We start from the raw sequence: 22,466 nt of genomic DNA, 5'->3' as shown, positions 1-22,466 counted from the left end.
TGCAGCATTCAACTGAATTGTCATCTGATGGGTTGTTGACCTACCATTTTTGAGGCTGGTGGAGATAACTCTTGGTCGGCCTATCATGCGGTGATCTTCATTAGAATCTGTTTCATCATAGCACTTAAAGAGGATTTATTACCAGGTTTCACAATGCATACTTTAATATACAGATTTCTTAGACCTATTGAGACTGGTGTACTTACTTTAAAAATCCATGCCAGAATAGTTATGCATTATCCATTTTAAAAGTTAGGATTCTTAAAAAGCTCATCTTAAAAGGGTTGTGCCAAGTTTGCAAATTATCCACAGACTCCATTCCCCTGATATGATTGAATGGCAGGTTATGCATGTGCCCTGTCACTCCATTCATTTTCTATGAGACTGCCGGAGATACCCAAGTACAGCGCTCGGCTATGGAACTCCGGGAGTCCCATTGAGAACGAAATGGAGCAGCAGGGCTCATGTTCGACCTGGTGCTCCATCAGATCTGGGGAAAGGGACCTGTGGATAGGGGATAACTTGCAAACTTGGCACAACCCTTTTATTATCATATCATTAGGACACAGATTTTCAATGTAAGTACACCAGCCTCATCGGGTATTAATTTAATAATGTACACAGTTTGAATTGTACAATCTAGTGACAGATCCTCTTTAATGTGCTCATAGTTTCCATGTTGATGGTGGTGACTGTGTACATTTTAAAAATGGTGACTGAATAATACAAATTCAAAATTTTCCTCATATTATTCTAACTTTTAAACCAACCACTCAAACCATAAAGCACATATTGTACTAGTCTTCCAAGCTACTGCTCCATGCTCCTTCAATACCAGAAGATCCCAATTGTACTGCTAATGATGAGTGTTCCACTGCTCCCTGCTTAGTATTTCACATACAGGAGCTCTAAATAATGTGTTATATGGTACAGTATATTGTTTATTAATAGTATTTGTCATTCATGAATACAGGGGAAACCAATGAGGAGAGGACATTCCGCAACTGGATGAATTCACTTGGTGTGAACCCGTATGTAAACCACATGTACAGGTAAGTATTTTTCATCACTGTGCTATATGTTTACTTTATTAAATTAAAATACTGCTTGAATTATTGCATAACTTCAGGTGACTTAGGTTGGTTATAGTTATATTATTGTATTAATATATCTGAAATTGATAAGACTTTCTTTTTCCTTTATTTCTAGTGATTTAAATGATTCTTTGGTGATCTTCCAGCTGTACGATCAAATAAGAGTGCCAGTTGACTGGGATCGTGTTAATAAACCACCATTTTCAGCTCTTGGTGGACATATGAGAAAGGTCTGTGTGGATAGCATATTGTGAGTTATAGCATAATACAACAATATGGCGCCACAATCGAGTGCAGTTTCTTATTATTACTCACCCATGTAACTTCCCAAAATAATTTACATAATGGGCGCTTGGGTTGTGTGCACACAGTTTTGCAGTATGTTTTATCTTAAAAACTGATCAAGACGAATCCTAATCATTTCTATAGATGTCCTTATGATTAAGATACATTGATGATATACTGATATTTTGGACAAGTACAAGTATTTCATTTGGTGAATGTGTAGATCAGTTACAGGAACGAGACTGGTCTCAGATATACTTCTGGGATTTGTGAATGAACTGTCTTGCTTCTAGGTCTAAATGGGCGTTCTGGGTGACCTATCCTTAGAGTAGCAGGTCATCAACATCACATCAATTGGGTTCCAACATGCGGCACCCCCACCAATCAGCTGTTTTCTGCTGTCAGGTGCATAAACTAACACAGGGAACAGCACTGGGTGCACAGCTCCATCAACTGTGTAGTTGCCATGCCAGGTTACTGCAATTCAGTTTTCATTCCGATAAGCAGCAACAACCAGGCATGGCAAGTACACAGTAGATGGCGCTGTACTTCTGGCTCCATTTCCTAGGCACAGAAAGCTTATCATTTTTCAATTCTAGGACTAGGTAGAAAATCTTATTTGTATCTGTTACTAGCCTCTACACTAAGAGACAATTCCCCATTATCTCCTATATCAAGGGGTATATAGAATTTGGAGGACAGGGTTGATTATTGCCCACGAGTATATTAGCTACGTATCATGGTGTTAGCCAATTGCCCTTTTCGTTTTTTTGGTTATTAAAACAATCTAAATCTCTTTCTAAAGCAGATGAAGTATACCTCTTAGCTTAATCAGTATATTTTCAGGGCAGTGCTACTGATTTCTCTTTCACCTATACTGGTTCCAAAATGCATTAAGAATATATTGGAAAATTACAAAAACTGGGTGAATCCCATTGCTGTGCTATTCTGTACATCACAAAACAATGGAAACTTAATAACTTGGAAATAACTGAGCTTTCATTAAGGCCCCATCATACAACCATATTTTTTATTCAAATCCGATCTGATTTTTTTTGCGGATGAGATGCAGATCCATTCATTTCAATGTGGCTGCAAAAAAATGCATGTGCTGTCTGCATCCGTATGTCCGTTTCGCAGCCCTGCAAAAAAGATAGAACATGTCCTATTCTTGTCCGTTTTGCAAAAAAAAGGATTGCCATTATTCTTGTCCTCAAAAAAACCCAAAAACAGGATTCAACTCGGAATTCATCCATATTTTTTTTGCGGATTTGCTTATGCAGAGCACAAAATACATATGGTCGTGTGAATGCACCCTAATCGACATAACATCTTGAGCCCCTCTATTAGAGTACAGTATATTACTGGACACTTTATGTATGTAGGGGGACATTTCACAAGGAGAGGCTCATTTAGGGTTCAAATATGAATAGTGCACTCAATTGCACCAACTTATTACCAACCTAAGTGTCAGTCGTACGGCCAGAAGTGAGCTCCTTCACATATGTAGTTCTTTTCTTAGTAGTTGGGGCTAGAGGGAAGTGTGCTATATGACACAGCTGCATTGCTAAGAGGGTGCCATTGTGTAGGGGCATATTTGGCAATTTAAATTGGCACTTCTGTAAGATGTTAGTTGACTCTATAATACTAGTAATATGCTTAGAAACTGACCAAAAATATATACCCGAAAATATTTGAACTTTCTTCTACTTACTTATGTATGTCTTCATTTTTCTAGATAGAGAATTGTAATTATGCTGTAGATTTGGGAAAGAACAAGGCAAGATTCTCTTTAGTTGGAATATGTGGGAGTGACCTGCATAGGGGGAACCACACACTCACACTGGCCCTTGTTTGGCAGCTAATGAGGCGGTAAGTACAGCACATATCCCAAATGTACGCATCCAATCATGCGCTTGTACAATGATCAGAATCAGCATTCTCTTATATGTAATTTATACAAAATATACATGCAGTGAGCACAAGAGGAGGCTGAGTGGTAGTTGTGGAAGTGATGCCGGTGGTAGCCTCACCTGGCACTTCCTTGGTCATGCAGTGACCAGAGGGGTGCAACCCTTCTTTCTCTCGGAGCACACCTGGAGTTTTGGGGGCTCCTTGTGGTGTCTGGGGTGCCTTTGGTGTCAGGCGGATAGGCAGCGGGTGCAAGGCAACAGAGCAGGCAGAGGGTAGGTGCATAGTGAAGGTAATGACCAGGCTCGTTTTGATTACAACAAATAAAGTCTTTCTTTATTGAATAGATAATGGAGGTTGTAGTACAAATAGAAGTGGTATAAATAGTTCTGAGGTATATTACATAGTTGGCTTTTCACAAAGGCTGTCTATAAGAGGTGGCAACGATAGTAGCAGTCCTCTGTGAATCTGTCTCTGAATACATTATGCAATTTTCCAAAATAACCACAGATGTGAAATCACTCGCAATACACTTTCTACCATTCCCAATTGGAAGATTTAGTCCTAGATTGGATGGCCAGTCCATCTCAGAAGTGTGGAAGACACCAGAAGCAATCAACCCTGTCCACATGCAGCAAAGTCTATTGCAATAAAAGTGCATTTACCTTACTGTCTAGCCTTTATGTTCCTCCTTCTTATGTAAATGTTCAGTGCTTCCTTCTCCCAGAGAGTAATCCTTAGCAAAGTGTTTTTTTCCTGGCAGTTTTTACTCTCAGGAGTGGTATTTTACTGGAGAACCTCTGTCCCTGTCACAATGCACAAATCATCATACCAGTAAACAGTTTAAAGTGGTAAACCTAAAAAGTAACCCTTTAACCATGGTTCTGGCTCAACTGCAAAGGGGAGAAAATTTCTCAACTTGCTACAGGACCACTTTATGGGCCAGTTTGTAGAAGCTCCCACTAGGGGCGATGCTCTGTTGGATCTGGTAATTTCGAATGATGCAGAGGTTGTTGGTAATGTTGCTGTTCGAGAAACACTAGGTAATAGTGTCTGTGAAGGTTCTCATTTATCCAGGTCATTGTATATATCTGTAAAGAATAAATCAAGGCAACTGGACGTACTGTAGATTTCTTGAAAACGTTTCACTCGTTCTTCCAACGAGCTTTCTCAATTCTGAGTGACCGTACAAGAATTCTGGGAATAAATATGTAACTGAATCCACATCTGATAATTATACCCAGCATTGGGTCAAAGGTGTTGATTCCATTATCCTAATTGGAGTCAGTAGGTGATAAAGACTTCCCAGAAAAAGGTGTCAAGACCGCATTGTATGTGGCAGACAATAGATTAAGCAGGCCTGGTCGCCAAATCCGGCCTTTCTGGTCTTCGCAGACAATAGATGTCTAACCCCCCCGCCTCTATTCAAGCTTGGCTTCTCCATTTTTACGTAGATGGCCTCCTTCACTCCTCGTTTGTACCAATTGGCCACTTTATCCAAAACACGTACTTGACTGTCTTCAAAGGTGTGAACTGTTCCTTTTAGATGTACCGTATTTATCGGCGTATAACACGCACAGGCGTATAACACGCACCTTCATTTTAAGAGGGAAATTTCAGGAAAAAAATTTAAATTTCAAATAAAGAACTATAATAAGGGTAGCTCAGAACTTTTTTTTATTAATATTATTACCACTTATAAAGGTAAATAATGTAAAAGGATGACACTTATAGGGCTCTGTGGATGACACAGATCCCCATAAGTGTCATCTACAGATCCCCCATCAGATGGATCAGTGTGGAGAGAGGAGGCGGGGACACTCATGGCGGGGCCCGGTGCAGTGACTCTACTCTAATACACCGGGCCCCGCAACTGTTAAACATTCAATCTGATCTCTATAATTGTAGACGCGCTGTACAGTGTACGGTACTTACTGTAGTACCGGAGGTATAACATTAAGACGGCGCAGACCGGCATCTCCCTCCTCATGTCTCAGCTCCCTCCTCATGCGCCGCCTGTCTCAGCTCCCTCCTCATGCGCCGCCTGTCTCAGCTCCCTCCTCATGCGCCGCCTGTCTCAGCTCCCTCCTCATGCGCCGCCTGTCTCAGCTCCCTCCTCATGCGCCGCCTGTCTCAGCTCCCTCCTCATGCGACGCCTGCCCCAGCTCCCTCCTCATGCGCCGCCTGCCTGCTTATCTCACTTTATGAATGAACAGGCAGGCGGCGCATGACAGAGTGAGCTGGGGCAGGCGCCGCATGACAGAGGGAGCTGGGACAGGCGGTGCATGAGGAGGGAGCTGCGGCAGGCGCTGCGCCGTCTTAATGTTATACCTCCGGTATGTAAAAACATGGCTTCTTAACATTATATCGGCGTATAACACGCATACATCATTTGCCCCCTATTTTCAGGGGGAAAAAGTGCGTGTTATACGCCGATAAATACGGTAAGTACACGGCTGAATCTTGACCAGAGGTTTTGGCTCTTCTATACTGAGCCATACGCTGATGTAGTTGTTGTTTTGTTTCGCCGATATACAGTTCTGAGCATTCCTCATTGCACTGGACTGTGTACACAATGTTGTCCATCTTGTGTTTATGCGTTGGGTCTTTGGGGTGAACCAGTTGTTGCCTCAGTGTGTTGCTGGGTTTAAAGCAAACAGGAATGTGATGTTTATTAAAAATCCTTTTGAGTTTCTCAGACACCCCAGCTACATATGGGATAACCATATTCTTGCGTCTGTCATGCTTCTCGCCCTCACTGGTAGTCTTGGTGTTCTTTCTTCTCCTTTCTTCTGTTTTGACAAAGGGCCAAACTGGATACCCACAAGTTTTAAATGCCCCTCTGAGGTGTTTGAGTTCCTTCGCCTTGGCCTCTGTGCTGGTGGGGATTTTCTCTGCCCGGTGGTGTACAGTCTGGATGACTCCCAGTTTGTGGTCTAGAGGATGGTGGGAATCAAATAGCAGGTACTGGTCTGTGTGTGTTGGTTTTCGATAGACCTCTATTCCCAGCTTTCTTCCCTCTTCCACTGTTATAAGACCATGACACCAGTTTGTTGTTCTGCATATCTTCCCGCGTGAAATTGATGTTATGATCCACTGAGTTGATGTGGTCGGTGAAAGCCTGTAACTCTTGTTTATGAATTTTAACCCAAGTGTCATCCACATATCTGAACCAATGACTCGGTGTAATTCCCTTGAAAGTGGTCAGGGCTTTCCTTTCTACTTCCTCCATATACAGCTTCGCTACAATAGGCGAGACTGGCGATCCCATAGCACAGCCATGTTTTTGCTTGTAGAACTTGTCCTTATACTTGAAGTAGGTGGTACTCAGACAAAGGTCCAGTAAGGCACACACTTGGTCTGGGCTAAGTTCTGTTCTGCAGCCTAAGGTGTTGTCTAGTAGCAACTGTTTCCTGACTGTTACAATTGCCTCTGTAGTGGGTATGCAGGTGAAGAGGGATGTAACATCATAGGAGACCATTGTTTCTTCTGTGCCCAATACCAAGTTCTGGATTTTAGTGGTGAAATCTTGAGAGTTCTGTATGTGATGTTGTGTGTTTCCAACCAAGGGCGCTAGGATTCTGGCTAAGTATTTGGCCACATTTTAGGTCACAGAGTTGATGCTGCTGACAATTGGCCTGAGAGGGGTCCCGTCCTTATGTATCTTAGGAAGTCCATAAATACATGGAGGGGCTTCCCCAGGGTAGAGGCGATGATACATGGCCCGATCAATGATTTTGTCCTTTTCTAGTTGTTGTAGTAGTTCTATAACCTTCTTCTTGTAGCCACTGGTTAGAATAGATGCGGGGCGTTAGACATCTATTGTCTGCCACATACAATGCGGTCTTGACACCTTTTTCTGGGAAGTCTTTATCACCTACTGACTCCAATTAGGATAATGGAATCAACACCTTTGACCCAATGCTGGGTATAATTACCAGATGTGGATTCAGTTACATATTTATTCCCAGAATTCTTGTACGGTCACTCAGAATTGAGAAAGCTCGTTGGAAGAACGAGTGAAACGTTTTCAAGAAATCTACAGTACGTCCGGTTGCCTTGATTTATTCTTTACAGATACTAGGTAATAGTGACCACAATATAATTATATTCCCCCTAAACTATAAAAAGCAAACTCTGTCAGGCAGAGCAAAGACACTGAATTTCAAAAAGGCTAATTTCCCTGGGTTGAGGGCAGCATTTTAGGGCATAGACTGGGAGCAGCTACCGTCACATAATAATACTGAGGATAAATGGGAGAGCTTCAAATCCACATTGAGTAATTGCACAAAAAAAGTATCCCTTTAGGTAACAAGTATAAACGGCTAAAATTAAACCCCCCATGGCTCACAGCTACTGTAGAAATAGCAACAAAAGACAAAAAGAGGGCATTTAAAAAATACAAATCTTAGGGGTCAGCTGTAGCCTTTGAAGATTACAAAGGGCTTAATAAAATTGGCAAAAAGGAGATAAAATTATCAAAGATACAAAACGAACAGCAGGTAGCAAAAGAAAGCAAAACAAATCCCAATTTTTTTTATATATATATATATATATATATATATATATAAATGCAAAAAAAAAACTAGATCTGAGCAGGTAGGTCCCCTAAATAATGGTAAAGGGGGGTAGTCACTGAAGATAAGGAAAAGGCAGAGTTCCTAAATAGGTTTTTTAGCTCTGTATATACAAAAGAAGAGAAAGGAGCTGATACAGTTGCAAGAAAAAGTATGTGAACCCTTTGAAATGATCTGGATTTCTGCACAAATTGGTCATAAAATGTGATCTGAGCTTCATCTAAGTCACAACAATAGACAATCACAGTCTGCTTAAACTAATAACACACAAATAATTAAATGTTACCATGTTTTTATTGAACACACTATGTAAACATTCACAGTGCAGGTGGAAAAAGTATGTGAACCCCCAAACTAATGACATCTCCAAGAGCTAATTGGAGTGAGGTGTCAGCCAACTGGAGTCCAATCAATGAGATGAGATTGGAGGTGTTGGTTACACCTGCCATGCCCTATAAAAAACACACACCAGTTCTGGGTTTGCTTTTCACAAGAAGCATTGCCTGATGTGAATGATGCCTCGCACAAAAGAGCTCTCAGAAGACCTACGATTAAGAATTGTTGACTTGCATAAAACTGGAAAGGGTTATAAAAGTATCTCCAAAAGCCTTGCTGTTCATCAGTCCACAGTAAGACAAATTGTCTATAAATGGAGAAAGTTCAGCACTGCTGCTACTATCCCTAGGAGTAGCCGTCCTGTAAAGATGACTGCAAGAGCACAGCGCAGACTGCTCAATGAGGTGAAGAAGAATCCTAGAGTGTCAGCTAAAGACTTACCAAAGTCTCTGGCATATGATAACATCCCTGTTAGCGAATCTACGATACGTAAAACACTAAGCAAGAATGGATTTCATGGGAGGATACCACAGAGGAAGCCACTGCTGTCCAAAATAAACATTGCTGCACGTTTACAGTTTGCACAAGAGCACCTGGATGTTCCACAGCAGTACTGGCAAAATACTCTGTGGACAGATGAAACCAAAGTTGAGTTGTTTGGAATAAACACACAACACTATGTGTGGCGAAAAAGAGGCACAGCACACCAACATCAAAACCTCATCCCAACTGTGAAGTATGGTGGTGGGGGCATCATGGTTTGGGGCTGCTTTGCTGCGTCAGGGCCTTTACAGATTGCCATCATCGAAGGAAAAATGAATTCCCAAGTTTATCAAGACATTTTGCAGGAGAACTTAAGGCCATCTGTCTACCAGCTGAAGCTCAACAGAAGATGTGTGTTGCAACAGGACAACGACCCAAAGCATAGAAGTAAATGAACAACAGAATGGCTTAAACAGAAGAAAATATGCCTTCTAGAGTGGCCCAGTCAGAGTCCTGACCTCAACCCGATTGAGATGCTGTGGCATGACCTCAAGAAAGCGATTCACACCAGACATCCCAAGAATATTGCTGAACTGAAACAGTTCTGTAAAGAGGAATGGTCAAGAATTGCTCCTGACCGTTGTGCATGTCTGATCTGTAACTACAGGAAACCTTTGGTTGAAGTTATTGCTGCCAAAGGAGGTTCAACCAGTTATTAAATCCAAGGGTTCACATACTTTTTCCACCTGCACTGTGAATGTTTACATGGTGTGTTCAATAAAAACATGGTAACATTTAATTCTTGGTGTGTTATTAATTTAAGCAGACTGTGATTGTCTATTGTTGTGACTTAGGTGAAGATCAGATCACATTTTATGACCAATTTGTGCAAAAATCCATATCATTCCAAAGAGTTCACATACTTTTTCTTGCAACTGTATCTGTGGCACCGGGGCTGTTAGTACACCCAGTGATATACTCAATTGGCTAACTGTAGATATGGTCCAAGAGAAGTTAAATAGGGTAAATGTGAACAAAGCTCCGGGTCCAGATGGAGTACACCCAAGAATGCTTAAAGAGCTCAGTTCAGTCATTGCTGTGCCCCTGTTGATAATTTTTAAGGATTCTCTAGGGACTAGTACAGTGCCAAGTGATTGGCACAAGGCAAACGTGGTGCCCATATTCAAAAAAAGGATCAAGGTCCTCCACAGGTAATTATAGACCTATTGGCTTGGAAACTATAGTTTGTAATTGGATTGAAAACTGGCTGAAGGACCGTGTCCATAGAGTTGTGGTCAATGATTCCTTTTCAGGTTATAAGTGGTGTACCCCAAGGTTCAGTGCTGGGCCCTTTATTATTTAATCTATTTATTAATGATATTGAGGACGGGATTAATAGCACCATATCTATTTTTGCAGATGACACTAAGCTGTGTAGAACTGTACAGTCTATGGAAGATGTCCACACACTACAAGCTGACTTGAACACTCTGAGTGATTGGGCATCAACTTGGCAAATGAGGTTCAATGTGGACAAATCTAAAGTTATGCATCTTGGTAGTAATAATCTCTGTGCTCCATTTTTCCTAGGTGATGTAGCACTGGGAGAGTCACTTCTAGAGAAGGATTTGGGTGTCCTTGTAGATGGTAGATTAAATCACAGCATACAATGTCAATCAGCTGCTTCTAAGGCTACCAGGATATTGTCATGCATTAAATGAGGCATGGACTTGCGGGACAGGGATGTAATATTACCACTTTACAAAGCGCTGGTGCGGCCTCATCTGGAATATGCAGTCCATGTCTGGGCACCAGTACATAGAAAGGATGAACTGCAGCTGGAAAAAGTACAGAGGAGAAAGGCTAAAATGATAAGGGGCATGAAGGGTCTTAGTTATGAAGAAAGATTAAAATAATTGAATTTATTTAGTCTTGAGAAGAGATGTCTAAGGGGGGACATGATTAACCTATACAAGTATATAAATGGGCCATACAAAAAATACGGCGAAAAGCTGTTCCATGTAAAATGTGCTCAAAAGACAAGGGGGCACTGCCTCCAACTGAAGAAGAAACAGTTCAGTCTCTAGAAGCGTCAAAGCTTCTTTACTGTGAGAACAGTGAATCTGTGGAATAGACTTCCTCAGGACGTGGTCACAGCAGAAAGAGTGGACAGTTTCAAAAAGGGTTTAGACGAATTCTTAAAAGTAAAAAACATTAATGCTTATGAAAACGTGTAGAAATCTGAGTCTCACTTCCTTCTGGGATTTAAGTCCCCACCTATCCCTTGGTTGAACTTGATGGACGTATGTCCTTTTTCAACAGTATTAACTATGTAACTATGTAACCATGATTTACAGTATTAAGCCTTTTAGCAGCGATCCACTAGGTCACTGCATATATTAAAAATGTAAATTTAAGCCACGTTCACATCTGCATAGTTTTTTCCGTTTTTCTGTTCTGTGCTGAGAATAGTTTTTTTTTAATTGTATCACTGAATCTGTCATATGATGGAAACCAACAGCACTTGGTAGACCCTTTTGATTATAATAGGGTCTGCTGGGTTTACATCAGGGAGCCCTGCATTTTACGGGACAAAACTGTGCATCATTTTTTTCAGTTTTTTTAACAGAATCTACAACAGAGTCCCCTAACAGAGCCTCCAACACAGATGTGAATGAAGCCTTAACTATAACTATGTCATTTATTGACATGTGTCTTATTTCTCATGCAGATAAGAAGCAGTGAGAAACATTTTATTCTGGAGTTTCTGCCATTGTCAATCAATCAAGATATTGTCAAAAACAGCTATTGTACAGCTGTTGTAGTGTTATATAGTGTAGATATAGTAACCCAAATTTAGGCTGTGCTCAAAGACCTCAGATGTTACCTGTTGCAATCTTTTCTGCAAATCCACTTGGGCCCATGGGCAGCTGAACCCTTTACATAGGCAGCATGTCCATCCCTCTAGTCATTTTTTTTTCAGCCAACCACTTGTGGCCAGCAGAGGTCCCTCTGATTTCTGGGGCAACAAGCATATGTGGTGGCAGTCTGCCACTGCAAGTTATCTTTTAGTGGAAAAAATAATTTGTACAAATGTTTGGGCATGATGGCAGTTAATATTTAGAAGCACCCTTGGCAGAATTTGCTGAAATCATTTTTTAAAATTGTGCCTAAGTTCAGCCCACAGATTTTCAGTAATATTTAAGTTGGCGGACTGTGAAAAATATTTTTTTCACATATGTTAGTGGTTATCTTTAGAAAAAAATTAAGTTGCACTAAATTCCAGTCTGCAATTTTCATTCCTTTATTTATTTTTCAGTTACCTTCATATTGCCCTGCCCTAATTTCAGTTTTTATTCTATGTGGTTGTGTCCCTACTGGATGTTGAAGTATGTGTGTCCATGATGTTACTAACTTCCCCTGGCAACCAAGGCTAACATCTGTCATAATCTGAATCTCATATTTTTGGCTCTAGGACTTTTCACAAGCTACACCAGTTCTCTCTCTCTCTCTCTCTCTCTATATATATGTATATACTTTCCTGGTATCTTTTTCTTTGTATTTTCTATTATATGTGGCATATAGTACATTATTTTTATGCAATAAAAATATAGTTCATTTGTTATTTACTTTACATTTTGCTGTCTGGTAGCGCCCCCTGCACTTTATTCTTCTGGTCCACCTTCTCCTGCATTCAGTGGTAGACTAACATGCTCAGTAGCCTCCTTGCTCTGTCTCTTCTCAGTGCTGGCGTAGTGATCAGGTGAAGTGGTCCAGACACCTACCTTTCATCCATTTATTTATATTTCTAAATTCATAGAAATATACAACTATATATCTCTAGAAAATAGAGAAATAAAATGTGGGGGTATTACATACCATATATATCTCTGGAGATTTATGGCAAAGACTAGTTTCTATGCAGGAAGAGGTTAACAAAGGCTAATTGCAATGCATCTTGGGAGATGCAGGTACTTGATGAGCTGCGACCCGCTCACAGGAAGGCAAGCAAGTCCTTCAAATGTCAAAGTAAAAAAAACGGATTTAAATAAACAATCTAAATAAGTGAAAATTAGAATGGAGTGATTCATTCACTGATTAGACAGTGTCAGACTGTTAATAAAGGACACATCCCAACTGGTAACACCCAGGTGACATTTCAACCTCTAGTAGGAATAACAGAAGAACGGCACAAAACAGATCCATAAGAATGGATGATCCAGAATGGTCATGTAGACTGCAGTTATACATGGAAACAGACATGTCAGGAGTGGAGACAGGTTCTATGTAAGCTAAAAGCACTACATTATATGGACCAATGCAAAATTGGAGTAGATAAATCCCAATTTCTTGTGGTCACTTGTACTATTGATATTTGCAAAATTGTGTGAAAAATTTGTGACCATTTAAAATAGATTCATCATGTATCCATCGGAAATGGCAGCCTTGGTGCAAAACAGCCTCAGTGGACAGACTGAACAAAAATAGTTTTCCATAGTACGCTGCTACAATGAGAAAATGATAGTATGTGTAGTACCCCAGACCTGCATTATAAATTGTATATTGTTGTACAGTGTGTATTTTATTGTTTGTTTCTGGCCGTAGTTCCCAGCAAGCAATGGTTAAAAAAGGTTGTCAGGTACAGGGTTAACCACCCTGTTCCTCCCCTGTTGGTAGGAGTGGGGTGGTCCTGCTCCCTGCCAAGAGGGGGAATATACAGGTGAAACTCGAAAAAAAAGTCAATTTATTTCAGTAATGCAAATGAAAAGGAATTGCATTAATGCAGCTTAAAATTAGGATTTTGTGAAAAGGTTCAATATTCTAGGCTCAAAGTGTCACACTCTTGTCAGCTAATTAGTCCATACCCCCCAAAGGGTACCTCAAAATTGTTACTTTGGGGTTTCATAAGCTGTAAGCCATAATCATCCAAATTATAACAAATAAAGGCTTGAAATATCTCGCTTTGCATGTAATGAGTCTATCTCATATATTAGTTTCATCTTTTAAGTTGCATTACTGAAATAGATGAACTTTGCACAATATTCAAATTTTTTTAGTTTCACCTGTATGTCTAGCTACAGAATGGAGAGGACCCTGTCTGCAGTCCTCCTGTGACCTAATCTCCAGAAGGAAACATTCAAAATTGTCCTCAAGTAAAGCCTTGAGAGTCCAGACAGCAGAGTGACCTGCTACTTGTAAGGTGAGGAAATACAGCCAAGCCACCCATCACCAAACAACTACTAGGCCAGTGTCACCTTAGTGCTGAATCCAACCTGTCTTCATATCCTTGCTGGTGCCAGAGAAGAATTGCACTCAAGCCTGCTGGTACTATATGTATCTCAAGTTCTATGTTGCACTTAATAAAAAAAGACTTTGTAACGTTTAACCCATTCTTCAGGACTATAATTCCACTGCACCAATCCCCAGGGAGCTACGGCCTGAGTGAGTACACCATGACACAACACTTCATCAGGGCCACTACCACTCCTATCCTCTAACCCAACTTCTCAGTGGTTGCTGCATATGAATAGCTTGTTATAGCAATTTATTTTACTAACGCTGAGATGTTCCTTTAATAGGTATACATTAAATGTGCTATCAGATCTTGGAGAGGGTGCAAAGATTGATGACAGAACTATTATAAAGTGGGTAAATGAAAAACTACGCAATGCAAACAAGACCACATTCATCACCAGCTTCAAGGTAAAGAACTTTTTGTTGACTTCAATAAAGAAAACCCAAATTTATCGATGGGCAGTCCATCACATCATGTGAAAGAGTCCAACTGTGCAAATTGTTACAACTCTTCAATACTAAGTACTGTATGGCCATTATTCAAGATGATCTGAAAAGTATATTTATTCTAAGTGCTCAGAAGTGTCCTGCATGGACTGTAAGGCAACGGTTGGAAATAAAACATACGAGCGTCGTTGACCACAGTTTTGCCATCAGTGATCTTGTGACCACTGCAATTGTACCTTCAAGAGTCAATTTGTTTTGACGGCATTCGCTGTGCAGTAAAACTGACTTATTCCTGTTACCCATTCTCCAGGTCAGTACAATTACGGCGATACCACATCTGTATAGTTTCTCTGGTATCTTAATACCTGAAAAAAATTAAGGGGGTCATTTACTATACTGAATTAGATATCTTGACTTTGCCCCGCTCACGCCAGTGGAAAATGGTCTAAATGTAAAACAGCTCGGAAGCTGTCTTACATTTCAAACTGGTGCTGGTTGCACCAAAGTTATGTAGATTATAAATGTGCCCCTAAATACATTGGGAAAATAAATATTTTTTTTTCTTTGCATCTCCACATTCTAACCCCCATAACTTTTTGTTATTATAGTCTACATAGCAGTGCGAGGGCTCATTATTTGCAGAGCATTCTGTACTTTTAAAGAATACCAATTTGGGGTGTGTATAACTTTTTGATTACTTTTTATTTCATTTTTTGGGAGTGTAAGCTACAAGAATCGGCCATTTTGAGGGTTTTTTTCCAGTACGCTGTTCGACGTATGGGATAATTATTTTAATTGTACACAGGTTTTTAGAAGCACCGATGCCTAGGATGTTTCTTTTTTGTTATTATTTTTTATTCTAGGGAAATTTTAATTTTTCAAATTATTTTTCTAGATTTTTTAAAACGTATTTTTTTTAAGTCACCTTAGGTGGCTATAACATGCAATCATTAGATTACCAATCTTTTATGGTTATCTATCCATTACAGAATACGGGATTCAGTATATTCCTATCCAGTGCTGCAATCTTCAGGCCAGCATTGGAATATACTAGTAATTGGCCTGGAGGCCTTGTACAGGCTCAGGCCTATTATTTAGGCCTCATGCACACGACCGTTTTTTTTTAAGGTCCGCAAAAACAGGGTCCGTAGGTCCGTGACCGTTTTTTCGTCCGTGGGTCTTCCTTGTTTTTTGGAGGATCCACGGACATGAAAAATGAAAAAAAAATCTACCGTATATACTCGAGTATAAGCCGACCCGAGTATAAGCCGAGGCCCCTAATTTTCCCCCCAAAAATGGGAAAAATTAGTGACTCGAGTATAAGACTAGGGTGGGAAATGCAGCTATAATGCAGAGTGTATGTGTATATAATGCACACACTCTACATTATATACACACATCTGCAAGAGGGTGACTCAGATTGATGGGAGTCTGACTCTGACTCCCTGTATTTAATGCAGAGTGTGTGCATTATATATACACACACACTCTGCATTAAATACAGGGAGCCATCCACAGATCTCCCCCCTAAACAGTGCCATCCACAGATTCCCCCCTAAACAGTGCCATCCACAGATTCCCCCCTAAACAGTGCCATCCACAGATCCCCCCTCCCCTAAACAGTGCCAGGATGGCACTGTTTAGGGGAGGGGGGATCTGTGGATGGCACTGTAGGGGGATCTGTGGATGGCACTGCCATCCACAGATCCCCCTACAGTGCCATCCACAGATCCCCCTCCCCGACGCTCACAGCAGTATATTTATAAAGTAGTATTCATCAGTATTCTTTAACTTTGGATATCTTACTTGGCAGTGCGGGGAGCGGCGCTCACTCACTGACGTCACGCGCCTGCTCCCACTAGGCGGCGCAGGCGCGTGACGTCAGTGAGTGAGCGCCGCCCCCCGCACTGCCTGCATTACCGGAGCAAAGACAAAGTAAGATAGTAGACTCAAGTATAAGACGAGGAGGCTTTTTGAGCACAAAAATTTGTGCCCAAAAACTCGTCTTATACTCGAGTATATACGGTAAGTCAAGTTTGCCATTGAAATGATAGGAAAAAACGGACACGGATCACGGACACGGATCACGGACACGGATGACAATCTTGTGTGCATCCGTGAGTTTTCACGGACCCATTGACTTGAATGGGTCCGTGAACCGTTGGCCGTGAAAAAAATAGGACAGGTCATATTTTTTTCACAGCCAGGAAACACAGATCACGGATGCGGCTGCCAAACGGTGCATTTTCCGATTTTTCCACGGACCCATTGAAAGTCAATGGGTCCGCGAAAAAGAAACTGAAAACGGCACAACAGCCACGGATGCACACAACGGTCCTGTGCATGAGGCCTAATACAGAACTCATTCCCTGATCTCAGATGGCGAAGATGGCTAGGGCCAGGAAACGTGTGATTACAGTTTAGCAGTCTCAGATGCTGTGTTCACATTTGATTACAGCATCTAAAGGATTAGATGGCTGAGATCGTCATTATCACCAATAGCAGACATTAGCCCTGGCCGATTTTACAAAAAATGTTGTTTCCTCAGTTTTAACATGAATTCAACGATCTGAGAATAAATAGACTTAAGCAGGCTAAGTGAATAAATATATTTACTTAATGTGATAAAAATATAAAACAGACAAATCACATACAGAGTAGTAAAAGTAAATAACAATCACTAGCCTGCAACACAATAGGGAGGAACTCCTGTCACCATGTTGTACCTCATGGCTGACACCCCATGGTGATACAAGAGAGATAGTGACCTTACAACATCCTACCTGGTGGAGTTCCATTATTTGCCTTTGTACACAAAAGTTTATACCTTTCTGCCCCTCCTCCTAAGGATGTCCAGTGTGCAGCACTCATTTCTCTGAGATACACTACTCACAAAAAGTTAGGGATATTTGGCTTTCTGGTGAAATTTGTGGAAAACGTAAAAAGTTAACGTTACAGTGATATTATCATGAAAGTATGGCATTTAAGTAGATGCATGCAGTGGTGATTTTCTCATCTCAAACAAGTTATTGAAACAAAAGCCAACAAGAGTGGTGGGTATACCCCCACCAAAATGTCAATGTCTCAATAACTTGTCAGGTGGCCTTGAGCATCAATTACAGATTGACAACGATGTATCATGCTGTTCACAAGTCAATTTATTGTCTGCTGAGGCTTGGCATCCTACTCTTCTTGAAAGGTGGCCCTCAAATCATTGAGGTTCTGGGGTACAGAGTTGCGAAGACTCTACATGGTGGCTCAACTGATCCCATGGGATTCAGGTCTGGAGAAAGTGCAGGCCACTCCATTTAAAGTACCATTCCCTAATGATGCAACCTCAATGAGCTGGCGCATTGTCGTCCATGAAGATGAAATTAGGCCTGTGTTGTTCATGCAGAGACACAATGACTGGATTAATGATGTTATTCAAGTGGTATGGGCTTGTGACTGTACCATTTACAAAGTGCGATTGACAGCTTAATGTCATGGTCTTGGTCTCATCTTCCGAAGCACCCGCATTCTTGAGAAAATAATTGCACCTTGTTGCTCTGAGAGGGATGCATCCCTGTACAGAGTGTGCACTGAATGAGTCAGTGGTGGGGGTGTAGCATGAGGAGCAGTGAGTGGAGCCTCTCAGAGCAACAAGGTGCAACGACACCCCCTCTTTGTTTCTAGGGGCTCATTTGCATATTATAAAACATCAATTTTCTTAACAATGTGGGCACCTAGGAAGATGGGACCAAGACCATAATGTTTAACTGTCAAGCACAAGGCTCAGGTGAGATAGTTTCATTGTGGCATATCTGATGACAGAACTCCTTTAAGAACAGACTTGGAAAATCCTAAGAGCTAATTTTCCAGAGCTGAGTAAGTAAGAGTGACGTAACACTTATACAAATCCATTAAAGACACTTCCGTCTACAAAACATGTTAATAGTTAATGGCGTATTAACCTTTTCCTTCCAGGATAAGGCCATTAGCACAAGCCTGCCTGTGCTCGACTTACTTGATGCCATCGCTCCTAAAGCTGTCAATCCAGATATGGTAAAAAGAGAAAATCTTTCAGATGCCGACAAAATGGACAATGCAAAGTGAGTGAGGATAATTGTTTATTTGCTCCTTCTTGGGTTGGTTGAGTAACACTCCATAAAGAGATCACTAGGGAAGTGTAAGATGTAAGGATGTGCAATGACTTCCATCACGTTAAACTGCTCCGGATGCAATGATGAATAAGTCATGAGAGTATTATGGCCTCTCAGAGACTAGTTAACTGTGACCGAGACTAAAGCAGCTTCCCACATAAGATCTGCAGTAGGAAATCTGTGCACTAGTATTTGGAATAATAAAAAATAGTAGTCATTTTTCATTTATCCTTTCTATACACTGCCATGGAGAAAGGAGCATAAACCCCTGGCAGACACCTGGATCAGGCATGTTAAAGGGGCTGTCTCATTTCACTGTTACTAAGGCGAGATGAGACACAGTGCCGACCACCAGCTGACCGGGATACAGAGGAGAGCGCCGGGGCTCGCTGTTTCCGTAGCTCCCATTGTGGGACATAGCTTGCTGGTTAATTTCCGGGGCATAGCTGGTTAATTTCTGCTGTGCATTTTATTCATAGGGTATGCATGAAATTTATTTTTCACCCACTTTGCTGCTACGGTAAAAATGTAAGATTCCGTAGTGGAAAAGCCACAGCATTTATGCCATGTGTGGTCATACCATTAAACAGATTTTCTGGCATCTCAAAAAGTTTTTACACTGTGCTGGTAGACTCCTGGTCCTTTCAGTTTACATTCCTTATGGGATTATATGAGATCCAATACGTCCTCAATAGGCAGCGAACATCACAGGATGCTGGATTCGCTTCATTCTATAGTGATTGAGTCATCTTATAAAACAAAGCTAAGGCTACTTTCACACTTGCGGCAGGACGGATCCGACAGGCTGTTCACCATGTTGGATCCGTCCTGCGGCTATTTCGCCGTGCTGCCGGACCGCCGCTCCGTCCCCATTGACTGTAATGGGGACGGGGGCGGAGCTCCGGCGCAGCATGGCGGTGCACGGCAAACTAAAATTACTGCATGTCAGGCTTTTTAGTTTTTAGCTCCGCCCCTGTCCCCATTATAGTCAATGGGGACGGAGCGGCGGTCCGGCGGCACGGCGAAATAGCCGCAGGACGGATCCGACATGGTGAACAGCCTGTCGGATCCGTCCTGCCGCAAGTGTGAAAGTAGCCTTAGCTAACGTATTTATTATACTGAAAAACCCCTTTAAGCACTGTTTACACTTTACTATTAACTCCCTTCCTATTTATTTATTATTCTATATTTATTGTGGTTTTATCCTTTTACCCCATACATGGGGCAGGAATCGGTTTTATTTATTAATAAATTCCGTTTTGTTTACAATATCTGAGAGTGCCCAGTTTCTTCTGTTTTCACTGTAACTCTTTTGAGTAGACAGGGTGAGCCTACTCTACTGAGAGCACCTCGCATGGTCTCTTGTTGCTCCAGTGCGCCACATTACCACTAGTCTTACTAACTCCCTTCCGCCACAGCTACTTTTGGCCTTTATGATGCAGCAATTGTTTTAGCTTAATGGTCCCCACCTTTCCAAATCCATACATTTTTTATTTTTTTTTTTACTTTTTCTGTCGAGAGCGCTTTATGCAGGGCAAGTTGTATGTGTATTTTGGACACGTACAACTTTTTGACCACTTTTATGAGAGGTGGGATGAACAAAAAATTATAATAGTGGCATTCACCATATGGGTTTATTAACAGGATAATTTTATAGATTGGGTCATTACGGATGCAGTGATACCAATTACAGTGTATGTACTTTTCTTCTTTTTCACATGGCATCTAGTAAAAATTATCTTTTTAATGGGACTATTTTCAGTGATTTCGTTCTGTACACTGTCCTATGTGTTTTGGCCACCAAACCTAATTAGTATTTTGTTTGGCCTGGCAGGTGTACTAAGATGGCGGTCCTTTGGCATCCTTTGGCATTTTTAGGGCATCGACAGCCATAGCAACCCATTGGCACTACACAATCATGTACTGGGGGAAGGAGGGATGATAGGGCTAAAAAAGCAGGAATCAGAATTACAGCTAACACCGGCTACCGATTGCTGAGGCTCACTTCCTAAGTCTACAACATCATCCACCATACATAATGGGTTGCAGAAAGTACTAGCCAAGAGCGTTATATGTACACTGGATGGTGGGAAGGGGTTAACTTATTCTGTTACTCTTTGATGGCCAGAATAACATAGCATGCTGCATTATTCTATTCAGTAAAAATCTAAACCTGATGGACTCCCTATAGGTTAGTGAGATCTCTAGAGGCATTTTCTCTGATAAGATATATTATAAAGTTTCATATATTCACCTGTACTATTTGTGCTTAGGTTATTGAGTATTTAAAGGGAACCTGTTACCGGGTTCCCTTTAAGGCCTCATGCACACGACAGTTGTTTTGGTCCGCAACCGAGCTGCTGTTTTTGCGGCTCGGATGTGGACCCATTCACTTCAATGGGGCCGCAAAAGATGCGGACAGCACTCCGTGTGCTGTCCGCATCCGTTGCACCGTTCCGTGGCCCCGCAAAAAAAAATATAGCATGTCCTATTCTTGTCCGTTTTGCGGACAAGAATAGGCATGTCTACAATGGGCCGCCCGTTCCGTTCCGCAAATTGCGGAAGGCACGCGGGCGGCTTCCGTATTTTGCGGATCCGCGGTTTGCAGACCGCAAAAAACAGCACGGTCGTGTGCATGTAGCCTAAGTACGTAAATCCACAAGTAAATGTGTTTGAGCTGTAATGTTTTTACTCTTTTGTTTAAAGGTATGCCATTTCCATCGCCAGAAAGATCGGAGCCCGAATATATGCCCTGCCTGATGACTTGGTAGATGTAAAACCCAAGATGGTGATGACAGTATTTGCTTGTCTCATGGGAAAAGGACTAAACAAGTTAAAATAACGCAGATATATGTTTCCCACACTGTTTTATTGCCATTTTATGTACGTGGAGTGCCTTTATGGAACAGAACTGGTCTGACCATCAGTAATAAACTGTGATGATTGTGATAAAATATTTACACAATGGTGGAAATTAAATACAATTTTCATTATTCAGAAAAAAGTATAATACTGTTAATAATTGATGCTCAGTGTATTATACCAGTTCCCGGTTTTAAAGCTTGCCTGTAGTTTTCTTTGTGATATAGATATCCATTTGGCTGGTCTAGCAGACTAATCCTGTACAATACATATTGTAAGATAAAGAGGAACATGAGCATTAAAGGGGTTTTACAGTGACTATGTATCCAGTGCCCATGATTTAGATAGGCCATCAATGTGTGATCAGAGTGCATTGCTCTCTGTATTCAGCAGCTTCACAGCCTCTTACCTTTAGGGCTCATGCACACGACCGTTGTTGTTTTGTGGTCCATTTTTCACGGATCCGTTGTTCCGTAACTGAGTTATTTTTTTCTCTGATTTAAGTCCTCTTCCGTTCCGTTATTCCACAAAACATAACCGTATGGTTTCCGTATGCGATCTGTTTTTTCCGGATCGAAAACGGAAACAGTAACTTATTAATCACCAAACACATGAACAATATGTGCTGGGCATAGCATTTCTACAGTATGGATCCGCAAAATACGGATCAAATACGGATCAAATACCGCTGGCTCGGAGGCACCCCTGCTGGCTCACCCCAACAATTCAGCCACAGCCGCCCACCAACCAATGGGAGTCCAGCCCCCACCGTGGGGCCCTCCCATCCTCATCACCTGATAAACTCACCAACTCCAAGGACCTCCCACCGCCACAGACGCACCGGCTTGACCCCTTAAGCCTGTGCGTCCCTCCACCCACGAACAGCAATCTCCATTCCCTCCTGCAACGCTAAGCACCACATGTTGAAACCCAGAGCATTAAGATGTACCCCGTCACTACGCCAAAACCCCCCCAACTCATTTCTCAAGCTCCCTGTGTCTAATCAACAAGGCCCCATTCCTAGACATAAGCCT

General features: G+C 41.5%; 1 protein-coding gene across 1 annotated transcript in view; it reads left to right on the top strand.

Annotated features, from left to right (window-relative positions):
* PLS1 (plastin 1) overlaps nt 1-21,412 on the top strand; it is an 89,724-nt gene extending 68,312 nt beyond the window's left edge. Inside the window, exons 10-15 of the mRNA XM_044291033.1 lie at nt 974-1,052; nt 1,210-1,324; nt 3,118-3,251; nt 14,266-14,389; nt 18,395-18,519; nt 21,277-21,412. Coding sequence (XP_044146968.1) covers nt 974-1,052; nt 1,210-1,324; nt 3,118-3,251; nt 14,266-14,389; nt 18,395-18,519; nt 21,277-21,412 — 713 coding nt within the window. The remainder of the gene's footprint in view (nt 1-973; nt 1,053-1,209; nt 1,325-3,117; nt 3,252-14,265; nt 14,390-18,394; nt 18,520-21,276) is intronic.
* The last annotated feature ends 1,054 nt before the right edge of the window (nt 21,413-22,466 follow it).

The sequence above is a fragment of the Bufo gargarizans genome, chromosome 4, assembly GCF_014858855.1.
Source record: "Bufo gargarizans isolate SCDJY-AF-19 chromosome 4, ASM1485885v1, whole genome shotgun sequence".
Taxonomy (NCBI): Eukaryota; Metazoa; Chordata; class Amphibia; order Anura; family Bufonidae; genus Bufo; species Bufo gargarizans.
The sequence above is the reverse complement of the archived record's forward strand: the minus strand, read 5'-3'. Positions and strand labels throughout refer to the sequence as shown.